The sequence below is a fragment of the Salmo salar genome, chromosome ssa04 (assembly GCF_905237065.1).
Source record: "Salmo salar chromosome ssa04, Ssal_v3.1, whole genome shotgun sequence".
NCBI lineage: Eukaryota > Metazoa > Chordata > Actinopteri > Salmoniformes > Salmonidae > Salmo > Salmo salar.
In genome coordinates, this window is record NC_059445.1 from 59,739,210 (window position 1) to 59,752,277 (window position 13,068).

General features: G+C 45.6%; 1 protein-coding gene across 3 annotated transcripts in view; it reads left to right on the forward strand.

Moving 5' to 3' along the window:
• The window catches only part of LOC106603419 (homeobox protein cut-like 1), a 221,370-nt gene that overhangs the window by 95,635 nt on the left and 112,667 nt on the right, over positions 1 to 13,068 (forward strand). For all 3 annotated transcript variants that reach the window (XM_045717150.1, XM_045717152.1, XM_045717151.1), the window contains exon 3: positions 2,909 to 2,956. In XM_045717150.1, coding sequence (XP_045573106.1) covers positions 2,909 to 2,956 — 48 coding nt within the window. The remainder of the gene's footprint in view (positions 1 to 2,908; positions 2,957 to 13,068) is intronic.

Consider the following 13,068-nt stretch of genomic DNA (forward strand, 5'->3'; position numbering starts at 1 on the left):
GGTGAGTTATTCATCATTTTCGATGAACAAAGAAGGTTTTATATGTAAGCTGGTTAAATAAAGACCAAAATGATTGATTATTATTATATTATTATTTGTGCCCTGGTCCTATAAGAGCTCTTTGTCAGTTCCCACAAGCCGTGTTGTGACAAAAAGTAATTCTTATGTTTAATAAATGTATTGTATAGTGTGTGTGGCAGGCTTACAATGATGGCAAAAAACAACATTTGACTATAAACGGGACTATAAATGTTTGGGAACCACTGTTTTAGAGAATTTGGCAGTACATCTAACCGGCCTCACAACCCCAGACCACATGTAACCATGTAACCATGGCAGCCCAGGACCTCCACACCCGGCTTCTTCACCTGTGAGATCGTCTGAGGGGGAGTGGGGGTGCTGAGGAGTATTTCTGTCTGTAATAAAGCCCTTTTGTGGGGAATAATGAATTATGATTGGCCCCAATCTATGGATTTCACATGACTGGGAGTACAGATATGCATCTGATAGGGCAGGGGTGCAGCCATGGGTGGGCCTGGCTCCCCAGTGGGTGGGCCTGTGCCCTCCAGGCCCACCCATGGCTGCACCCCCGCCCTATCAGATGCATATCTGTACTCCCAGTCATGTGAAATCCATAGATCAGGGCCTAATGAATTTATATCAATTGACTGATTTTCTTATATGAACTGTAACTCAGTAAAATCTTTGAAATTGGTGCATGTTGGGTTTATTTTTGGTTCAGTATATGTATGTATAGGTACAAATTGCATTTCCATGTGGTTTTCATGGACCTGCTCCCTCCATCTGAACCCCTTGTGAACCATGTGTCCTCAATCACACTGGCCTGAAGATCAGTGTTTACTGGGCTAGCTTTTATTGGTCACTTGGTCAAGCCTTTTTATCCGTCAGTGTAAAGATCGTTTTTATGCAGTGGGGCTCTCTGTATATCAAATTTGGGGCAATTGCATTTGCAGATCTCGAGCAGTGTGTGTGTGTGTGTGTGTGTGTGTGTGTGTGTGTTTCCCTGTTGAGATCCAGAAAGACTTTGGAGTTCTCTTGGCCGGGGCAGGAGTGTTATGTTGAAACCAGATGTTGAGCGATGTTTCCTTTTTGTCACGTGGCCCCTTCATAAAGGTGATCTGTACGGTAGCCAGTGGCGACGGGAGATCAGTGGGCTCAGCTGCTCCCTCCAGGGGACTGGGAAAAGTCCAGCACACTAGGTACCTAGCTAGCTTCGCTCTAATGGTCTGGGTCAGCCAGTCCCCAGAGTCTTCCATAGAGGCTCCATAGTTGAAGGGAAAGGGAGGGAGGGGAAGGGAAGAGCGGGGGGAGACTGGTGTAAACATCAGTCAGTCATAGGAGGCACACTTACACGCATCAATGTGGAGGGAGCGAAAGTAAAACGAGAGGAGAAATGGGAAAGAGGATACAACAGAAACCCATAGGCATTTAAGAGCTCTTCATTTCACACAGTTGTAATGTCTACACTGCAAGTTAGGGTTGGTCAGCTTAAAATATATGGCCCTTCATGCATTTTGTACATTTCACAATTGACACACGGTTTCAGTAATAGGTTACAGAGGTTATATTGTGTCACAGGACCCCCATGTGCTGTGCATGTGTTGTGCAAGAGTACACCTATACTGTATCCTGAGGGTGACTGAAATGTCCACTTGACTAATGTGGGCCAGTCTTTTAGGAGTGTACGTGGTGTGTGTGCGCATGTGTGTAAATGCATTGCATTCCACTAACTGGCTGCTGCTAACTCGGTTTCAGTGGTCAGTTCTGTTTTGGAGCATGCTGTTCATTCCTATAGGGAGGCCTCATGTAAGGCCTTTTTGTACCTAGCTGAGATTTATTCAGGGGCGTATTTAATTACATTTTATGATCAAACACGCCTGCTCTGTTCAAATGAAAAGAGACATTGAAATTGGCCATAATCAGATATACTATAATGGCGAGGTGTGGCATCGCTCCACTGTAGGTTGCCCAAGGTAAGATTCATCATTGCTTGAGTAAGGTCAGAACAACGTTTGTTTTGATTGGAGCCTTTGTATATTCACTTATTTTTGAGACTTATTTTCAAATAAGTTTTATTTTCATCCGCCGCAGATTCGAGACTCAGCCCAGTTTCTTCCAAGTTAAACAGACAAATAACTCTACAGAAATAGTCGGCTGTTGAAGTTGGCCAATTTTTCAGGCCTACCATTACTTTTAGAAGTGAATTAATGAACAGAGCCCACATTTGCATGTAGCGTCTCTACGTTTTTCTGTTTTTGCTTGAATGGTAATTTAACCAGAAACAACTGAGTCATGGCAAGAGGGAGGGAGGGAGGGTGAGAGGGAGGGTGAGAGGGAGGGAGGGAGGGAGGAGGGAGGGAGGGAGGGAGGGTGAGAGGGAGGGAGGGTGAGAGGGAGAGTAAATGTATGCCGCTTGCACTCTTTTCCTTTAAGCACAGCGTCCTCTCTGCTCTCATTCAAGGGTAGCACAAGGTGATACTCTGTTTTGTTTTTCTTCCTCCTTTTCCCAGAGAACAAACCTTCCCTCTGGGAGGGTTTGGACAAATCAGGATCCCCATTTTCATATGTTTAATATGTTTCTATGCTCCGTATCTGGGAACAAAAGGCAACACTCTGCCTCATCCATCAGAGTTGACAGTAGGGATTTTGCCTCGCAGAGAGAATGTAGTTAAAATGGGGCCTGGCTTTTCTAAACTAAACATATGGTTAGTTTGTAAGAGGTTTCTGTTCAATACTGTGGGGATGAAAGTCAATGACCAAGGTGTTAAAGACTATGGAAACAGAATGTGGCCATTTTCACCATATGAGAATGTATTGTGTTTTGCTCTCCCAGAAGGTAGCATTGTTATGCGATGCTAATCCTTTTCCTTCTTTTTTTGTCTTGCAGGATCTGCGAAAGCAGGTAGCTCCATTGCTAAAGGGCTTCCAAGCAGAGGTGAGTGCTATTTACATTTCTAGAACATTTAATACCTAGCTTTCCTTTATCGATCTAAGGATGTGTGTTTGTGTGTAGCCTACTGTACATCGTGTATGTTGTGAGGGATGGCGGACATTTTGTTTTTGCGGGGAGGCAATGGCCCCCTGACACACCCCATAAAGGCTGACATGTGCCGTCTCTGCCTGGCTAGACTTCTGCTGGCTGGCTGCTCTGCTCTCCTGCTGGAGGAGCCTTCCCTTCCCCAGTGGAGCCCTCGCCAGGGGAGTCCATTATTTGTGTCCTTTTATGAGGCTCTCTAGCTCCCAGCCATGTTTAAATTGCATCCCCTTAAAATATTCCAGCCAAACTGCTCCTGATCAGAGCTTCAGTCTTAAACTCCAGGCAGACATGCCTTTCTCTGTTTCATAACCCCCCACCTCCCCTTTATGGCTATGTGTCACATCGTCTGATGCAAAGCTCCTTTTGATATCTGCTAAAATGAATGCAATTGGCCCCCTGAATAATGATTTGCCAATGGGAGAAACATGTTGCCAATTGTCTCTTGTACTGAATCTCTGACTTTCTGTGTGTCTGTGTGTGAGATATTGTGGTATCATTGCCTCAGAAATGTGAACACGGGGGTGTGGATGAGAGTAAATGAGCCAGTTTACACCAAGGGCTGATTCGCGGGTGGACGGGGGGGGTGAGGTTCCGGGCGGCTGATGGCAATAGCGCTTTAACCCTCTATTCTGGAGGGTGTGCAGGGTGGGGGCGCAATGCCCACTGTGACCGCGGCGGGTTTAAATCCCTGACCCTGACAATGCGCCCTGACAGCCTAGGCCAGCCACAGGGAAGAGCGGCCCTGCCAATTTAACATTTTGTCCTGAGAGCGCCCCTTGCACTGCTCTGAAAGTATGGTAACTTCAGAATTGATTTAGGGGACTTTAATGATAATAATGTGAGCTGTGAGACTTGAGGCGGGGAGGAGGGGTGTGGGAGTGAGAGCTGTGTTTCTGGCGCCAGCTCTTAATTCCTCCTCAAGTGCCACTCCTGCAGTAAATAAGGGCTTAGCGATGTGAGGGCTTTATGGAGAGCATCTGAACAGGCCCAGCCTGACTCCTCTGAGTGCCTCCGCTGCTATACTGCTGCTGCTGGGGCCTGCCTCGGCTGGAGGCACTGCCTGAATTACTACAGTCAATTCACTTTTAATCTTTGTCAAATCAGGAAAGGATTTCAATCCAATCATATGAATGAATTAGAATGCATTTTTAGAATAGACACTGATGTGGTCACACTGGTGTTTATGTTGGCTTGAGGAACTTTCATTGTTGATAGGCAGCAATGTCTCATCCAAACGAAGTGACATCCATAAATCTGTCAACTATTTTAGGGGACAGATGCATGATAAGTGTTTGTCGACTGCAAATTTGTCCTCTGTCTTGCTTAGTGCATATTTCATTTGGGAATGATGGAGGGCTGTAACATTTTGCCACTGTCAGATTGCATTTTTAATTCGGAGCATGCATTTGCGAGTCTACCTCACTAATTCATGATATAAAATGTTTTGAGTTTAGTCTGAACATAATTGAAAGGCCTGCTACTCCCTTTATATGTTATGTTTGGAGTTCTCTGCCTTGTCATGGACACAAACCAGTGTATTTTTTCATGTGCAGTACACTATTTTGTATACAGTGCATTTCAATTCCAGAAAAAGACAGTAGGTTACTTAAGACAGAAATGATACTGGAACATCACTAGTCGTCTGACCCATGAGTAATCCCTCTTCAGTGAATACGGTCCTGCTGCTGATGTTCCAGGAGGATTTACCAGTACTATGCAGCGTTACTTAGTGCAACAAAAAGAAACCCTGTGGTACACCTTTATATTGATCGGTTGTTTGCTACCTCATTTGTGTTTACAACAAATTTCTCTCATGCTCAAATATATTCTATTACTCATCTGATGGGTATTATTAAGTTAATTCCACTGTACTGAGATATTTGATTATTTGCGAAATCCCTTCAGAGAAACACAAACTGTACATTGTAGTCTTAGGAGTGCGCCTTGAAATCAAACTGTCGTTTTGATCACTTTGATGATCACATGTCTCCCAACGCTCCCCAACGCTTTCTATGAGCACCATTGTATTGCCATGTTACACCCAGCACCCCAGTCAGCTTTTTATCCCTGACAGTAATTAGTCACCACTTAATTATATTCCTATTCCTGTCGGCTCTTAAAGTATTATTTTGTTAAGTGCTCTGGATCTCCTAAAACAAAGCCCACTGTCTCATTGAGAGGACCAAGAATTTGGCTGCCCTCTAAATGGCTGCTAAATAAAACTCCTTGCTGCTACTGCGTGCCATGACTCAGTAATTGGTCAGTGGCTGTTATCAGCCCGGCTCTGCCTTGCTATATAGGCCTATATATAGACCCCTGGACAGGAAATCCCTAATAAGAACAGAGTGTAGATGGTGGGATTTAAGAAAAGAAGAGAGAATGGAAAGAAAGTACAGTAATGCCGGCTATTTTAAAGATTTGCCTTGCTTCAAATGTCTGTCACCCTCGAACCCTCAAAATGTCTATCGCCGACGCCTCCCAATAAAGACGCTGCTTCAGCGACTAAAAGCACTTCTTTATAATTCAGCAGCAAGGAGTGCCATATAAATTTCATGAAGTTAAAGGGTCTGGAAAGACGGCTCCCTGTACACCTCTCTCAGGCAGGGCGGAACCGCACCGCAGCCTGTCTGGCCCATTAGCGTTCATTGTGGTTGGAGCGAGCGATTTGTGAGGGCCCCCAGGCCTAATATTGACGGAGTTAATCGCCCCTGTTTAAATCACCCCAGGTTTAAAAATACCCACTACTCCCCCCCCATCATACGGGCCCGGCTCACAGGCACCAGCCTGAGACTCCTGCAGCCATTTTAATTTATCTCCTCTGTGGATGAATGGGGCGATTGGCAAGGACAGGAGAAGTCCCTGACCTTCGCGAAGGCCCATCTCAGGAATTTGGGGCTTCCACTTTGTTTTCCATGAGCATCAGCTGGGTGAGAGATAACGGTGTTCCAGATCTCAGAAACAGCTCCTCATGTGAAAGCAGTAGTGTTAACTGCTTTAATAGGGAGCAAAACAAATTACTAAATGGAGACTTGGCGAGATTCAAAGTACAGATTGTCAGATACAGAAGACACAGTACACAAGTATTTCAGCTCTCTCCATAGGGGGAAGGAGAGGAAAAAGGTCCGTTTTTCTGCTCCCTCTGTTCCTTATTATACACAAGGCAGAGCATGAGGTACGGTGCATTAGAATATATGAGATGCTCTAAGACTTCTGGAAGGCCTCGGGTTAGGGAGAGGAGCCAGGCAGCCAGATCTGTTTGGGCTGTTTCTCTTTTTTTATTTCTTTCTTACTGTTTGTTTTTTACATTTTATTTGTGAAATGAGCGAGCGCTTCTTTTCCTGTCAGGAAATGAGAACACAATGGGGAGCAGAGCTCAGCACTCGGCACCCACAGGCCCATGTGGACACACAGCAAGCAAGCAGGGGGAGGGTTGGGGTGAGGGAGGGGGGAGGGCTGGAGAGCTCAATGGCACCCCCTCTTGGGGAAAGGGGGGGATCTTTCTACCATACCACCACCCACTGCAACTGTAGCCTCCCCAACCTACTCACACACACATGCATGCACGTAAACACATTCTTTCCTGGTCTCCTTGATGCTGTCACTACTGTCGCCAAAGCCTTGGAGGGAACCCATCCTTGCATGTAGTGTGACGTGTGAATATCGTGTGGGACGCCACCGGAGTGTTCTCCGTCTCTCCCCGGACCACCTCTGCTTCTCCAAGACACCACTCAGTCTATCCCAGATGTATTTTACAGCCACAGCAACTGTAGCTTGATGACGAACTGTAAATGAAGAGGGAAGAACCCGCATCGAGTCAGTCAGTGGCGTGTAAAGAAATCAGTCGCTAAGGAACAGGGTTGTGTTGGTTACTTTCTAAATGTACTCCATTACGGTTAATAGTTACTTGTCCCAAAATATTAAGAACTTTTGGACTACCCAAACTCAGTAATGTCATCTGATTACTTTCCCCTTAAGAGGTGCAGGTTAGTAGCTGGAACAGCCACAAAGTCATAAAATCTGATTTAAACATAACCCTAACCACACTGCTAACCATATGTGTAACCCTAACCTTAAATTAAGACCAAAAACTTAGCAAAAAAGTTCAAATGTTTTTACAATGTAGCCAATTCTGACTTTGCAGCTGGCCCATCTAGAGGAAATTGATCAGTTCTGCCTTAAGGAGAAGGCTCATCCCAATAAACGTCAAGAGGCATTAAAAGAGGACAAAAATTAATATTACCAATTGAACGACCTCTTGCACGATAAATCAATGTTAGAGTTTACATAGCCGACCATAAATGGATATCTTATTTTACTTTATCGGTTGGTTATGTAGGCTTCTTCTAACCCATTGCTTTCTACTTCAGATAATAATATGATTAGTCTGTATCTTTACATTTTTTTAAAAACTGTCTGTCAGAGTCCCAGTCATTCCAATTCATTTAATACCCCTTGATCTTCAAGAATAGGACTTGGAATATATAGATTAGCCTAATTGTTTTACCTGAGCATAACCCCAAAATGAAGAACTAATTAGCCTACTGTGTTTATGATTCTGTTGTCATGGAGGACTGATTGGGGCTCATTGCTTCAAGTTGAAAAATAAATAGTGCTATCGAAATGCATGCTTTGAGCACTAGCGAAAAACGCTATTTGTATGTGGAAAACTAGATGCTCTCATTTGTGGTCTTCTTAAATTTAACTTGTTTTGACATTATGGAGCACAGGGGAGTTTAGAAGGGAGGAACTCAAACTTTTATTCCATAGGCTGGGATCTGCTCTATGAGGCTGTTGCAAGAGCGCATTTTCACTGGCTGTCCACTGGGAGCGTATTCGTTAGGCTGATTCTGTTTGAAAACGCTTCTTAAACGGAAACGGGAGTTTTTAAAAAGTATCTGATGGCAATATTTTTCTGGTAAAGTAACAGATTACAGTTCGTTTTTTTTGTAATCCCTTACATGTAATCTGTTACTCCCCAACCCTGATAAGGAATGAGATTTAAATGTGAGTAAATCGTTAGTATGCAGTGTAGGCTATTATTTTATTTAAGGGCACACCGAATCAGTGTGCCACTTCCAAACCCCACAAAGCCTAGTCAGGCAACCGAATGCTACAGAGAGACCTTCAGGAGACGTGATGGCTGTGGCAGAGAGAGACACGTACAAAGTGGCATAGGAGTGGGACAAATGCAGGAAGTCACTACTGATTTTGCATAATTGCGGTGTAATTTTGGACGTCTGTCTCGTCGTAAGGGCACCGGGAGCCCAGGGAGAAGGCTGTGAAAGTTAAGTTGGCAGCTCGCACAGCGCTGTGATTAGCTCAACTCTCAGACAGTGTGTGTGTGTGTGTGTGTGTGTGTGTGTGTGTGTGTTAGCATAGGCATACAGTAAAAAGTGGAGACTGGGATGGGCCTCAACTTATATCAGGTTATTAAAAGTGTGATTTCAAAAGGACTTTGTGTGAATTGGGCGGCAGGTAGCCTAGTGGTTAGAGCATTGGGCCAGTAAATGAAAAGGTTGCTGGATCGAATCCCTTAGCTGACAAGGTAAAAATCTGTTCAAATCTAATTTTATTTGTCACATACACATGGTTAGCAGATGTTAATCCGAGTGTAGCGAAATTCTTGAGCTTCTAGTTCTGACCATGCAGTAATATCTAAAAAGTAATCTAATCTAACCATTCCCCAACAACTACCTTATACACACAAGTGTAAAGGAATGAATAAGAATATGTACATAAAAATATATGAATGAGCGATGGCCGAACGGCATAGGCAAGATGCAGTAGATGGTATAGAGTACAGTATATACATATGAGATGAGTAATGTAGGGTATGTAAACATTATATAAAGTGGCTAGTGATACATTATTACATACATTTTTTCATTATTAAAGTGGCTAGAAATGAGTCAGTATGTTGGCAGCAGCCTCTCTGAGTTAGTGATGGCTGTTTAACAGTCTGATGGCCTTGAGATAGAAGCTGTTTTTCAGTCTCTCGGTCCCCGCTTTGATGCACCTGTCCTGACCTCGCCTTCTGGATGATAGCGGGGTGAACAGGCAGTGGCTCGGGTGGTTGTTGTCCTTGATGATCTTTTTGGCCTTCGGGTGGTGTAGGTGTCCTGAAGAGCAGGTAGTTTGCCCCCGGTGAGGCGTTATGCAGACCTCACTACCCTCTGAAGAGCCTTACGGTTGTGGGCGGAGCAGTTGCCATACCAGGCGGTGATACAGCCCGTCAGGATGCTCTCGATTGTGCATCTGTAAAAGTTTGTGAGTGTTTTTGGTGACAAGCCAAATTTCTTCAGCCTCCTGAGGATGAAGAGGCGCTGCTGCGCCTTCTTCACCACGCTGTCTGTGTGGGTGGACCATTTCAGTTTGTCCGTGATGTGTACTTCGAGGAACTTAAAACGTTCCACATTCTCCACTACTGTCCAGTCGATGTGGATAGGGGGCTGCTCCCTCTGCTGTTTCCTGAAGTCCACGATCATCTCCTTTGTTTTGTTGACATTGAGTGTGAGTTTATTTTCCTGACACCACACTCCGAAGGCCCTCACCTCCTCCCTGTAGGCCGTCTCGTCATTGATGGTAATCAAGCCTACCACTGTAGTGTCGTCTGCAAACTTGATGATTGAGTTGGAGGCGTGCATGGCCACGCAGTCATGGGTGAACATGGGGTACAGGAGAGGGCTGAGAACGCACCCTTGTGGGACCCCAGTGTTGAGGATCAGCGGGGTGGAGATATTGTTACCTACCCCCACCACCTGGGGGCGGGCCGTCAGGACCGTTGTTCTGCCTCTGAACAAAGCAGTTAACCCAATGTTCCTCGGTAGGCCGTCATTGCAAAAAGAATTTGTTCTTAACTGACTTGCTTAGTTAAATAAAAATACGATTTATTTTTTATTTTTTACATACAATATGTGTGTGATTGTGTAAAGGCATACCTGCCCCTGTCCTCGAACCCACTCCTCTCTGCCGTATCCTTGAGTAAGATGTCCCTCTTTCTGTATATGATTAAGCTACGCTCTCTCCAGCACCTCCCGCCCCCATGGCACACAGAGAGAGGGGGTGACTGTGATGATGGCACAGGGTGGTGCTCGTTCTCTGATCTCCCTATGGCACTGAAGCTGATTCCAGGCGATGCCCGATCTGCCCCAGAGGAGCAATGTGTCAGCCATCACAGACCATCACTGTGTGATGCCGTTTCGCTCGTCCATCCTATCCCAGCTCCACTCTTATGATGAGATCTCTAATGTTGTACGAGGTAAACTTTGGCTGTAATCACAGATCTAGGATCAGATTACCCAATACCCAATCCTCACCACCATTAGGGGGATTAGAACACATCTGACCCTGGACCAGTGGTTAGAGGAACATCAACCTACTTCTAATGTAAGGCTACAGCAATGAGGAAAATTAGTAGAACTATATATCCATACTACGGTTGCTGCCTGCAAGTAGGCCTAGTGTGTTAGGCCCCCCATATGACAACCCCAGGTGACACAGAGATGAAGAGAGGGAGCTAGCTAGCTGTTTCCTGTTTCCCTAGGAAGCCCAGAGGATGCTCTAAGTCACCGTCCTCTCAGACTATAATTCCCTGCTTAAAAGAAAGCTGCAAAGCCAGTAATCCCTCCTACCCAACCCAAAAAGAAGCACACTCAAACACACACACATATATATACTCTCTCTCCCCGCAATCTCTCCCCCGCACACGCACACCACTCCGGATCAGTTATCCACAGCTTAAAACCTGCTCTGCAATTAAGGGGTTAGGCCAGGTCACAGACAGAGACAAGCAGGCCAACGGTTTCCCCTGGCCCCTAAGCCGATGCCAAAGCCTTCCTTGTGTTTCATCTAGCTCCCGCTAGTGTCATTAGGCTAGCAACCGCCGTCTATTTTTAAGTTGTTCCCGCACCCCTAAAGAGTCCAGATGGTTCATTGGAGGGGCGTTATGCTATACCTGTGAGCTGGTCAGCTTTGGCGTCGGCCCAAATCTCGCCTTTTTAACACAAACGGACTAACACACACACACACAGACAGAGGAATCATCTGTTTGTGTGTGTGTGTGTGTGATCATTCAGAAGGCAGCACGGCCGGCGTTGCCAGATGCCCTCCCCTGTCAGAATGTGTATGGGACTGCATTGGAGAGAGAGGCAGAGAGGCAGATAATCTGCACTGAGCCATGGCCGCACAGTCACGCAGGGCCTTGGCACACACACACACACACACACACTCCGGTGCCATCCATCCCATTACCTTACCTCTCTCTCCCTCCTCAACCCCCCCCCCCCCAGTCACTATCTGGCCCACTTCACCTTCTCCCCCTTTCTCTTCACTTTCAATGGAAAGCCAAAGAGGGAAGCAGCCTCTTCCTGACAAGATGTCTGCTGGATCCCTTTGCCCAGTAAGCAGGGAACTTTAATTGCTCCATCTGCGATAGAGAGAGAGGAGAGAAGGAGAGAAAGCGGAGAGAGTGAGAGAGGGAAAGAGAGAGAGAGGGAGGGAGGGAGGGGGAACTTGGGAACTTGGCGCTGCCTAGTTTGGATCCAGATGTTTTCCAGAGAAAGCCCATTTGAACATGTTTCATTTCTCTCTCCCATAGGAGCAAAAAGTGACTGGGGCTCACTGGCGTTTGTCAGTGGCAACTGCCTGCCTTGCTCCATAAATCAAAACCTCTAACAGAGTCTGGGCAGGAGACGTCCAAAATACTGTTTTTATTTGATTTCTCCTTTTTAGAACCCACTGTTTGGTGTCTGTAAACACTGTAGTTCTGGACACTTTTAACTTAGTGTGTAAGTTGCTGACTTGCAGTTGTACTGTGCCACATATTTTTGTGAATTTGAGCAAACACTGCCACCCTATGGGTTGGGAAGGAAAGTGTAAATGTTGGGGGGCGGTGGTAGGTGTGTGTGTGTGTGTTGGGGGGAGGTGGATGGAACAAACAGAACTCCTTTCCTCTTTGGTTGGTCTAAGTGTGTGTGTTTTTAGTCCAAAAAACACTGGAAGTAGATCCTGGCTGACTGACACTAGCAGTGTGGTACAGTAGCTCTCCCCTGCTTCCCCCTCCCTCCCCTCTTCCCATCCCCTCCTCTACCCAGGGATGACCCAGTTAGCTGGCTTTGGCCCAGTTCAGAGGCGATGCCAGGACTGGCTGGCTGGCTGCTCACACTCCCAGAGCAGTGGAGGAACGCACAGTCAGGCCTGGACTGGGCTCTCAGGAGACACCACAGACACACATAACACACACGCTACCTCTGGGCTGCTCAGTGCAACCTCAACAACAGCCACACACATGAAGACTCTGAACCCCACAGTGGGCGAGTCCACTGTCTATCATTAGCTCACGTAGCTAGGCCAATGGGACACCTTTCTTACTCTTATACACTGCAGGTAGAAAGAAGTCTGCAAGTGGATTAAAAAAGTGCTTTACTATGGTAGTTTACTATGGTAGTTTACTATGGTAGTTTACTATACATTTACATTTTAGTCATTTAGCAGACGCTCTTATCCAGAGCGACTTACAGTAGTGAATGCATACATTTCATTAAAAAAAAAAATATTCTCCGAACTATGGTAGTTTACTGAGGTAGTTTACTGAGGCCAAATGGTGAGTATCTTGAAAAGGAAGAACAGTACAGTTGGTCATTTTGACGACCAATACGTCTTTAACTTGTTGAATAAAGGTTATACTGTATTATTTTTCTCTGAAGAGTGGTATTAGATCCAAATGCCTTACATTGGCCATCTATACATTAGGAAATATTTTTATTGACAGTGCATGATTGTGAGGTGGTGTAATGTATAGAGCACAGCTCTGGCTTTAAGGGTTTAGTGTGTGTGTGTGTGTGTGTGTGTGTGTGTGTGTGTGTGTGTGTGTGTGTGTTAGATCATATAAAACGGGTGTGTGATGGTGTACATAGAGTACTCACCACTAATATAGTTGCTTCCATGTGACTGAAAGCTGATCCAAAGTGCATCAAAGCGTGGGGGGTTATAATAGTGTGAGAGGGCTGATG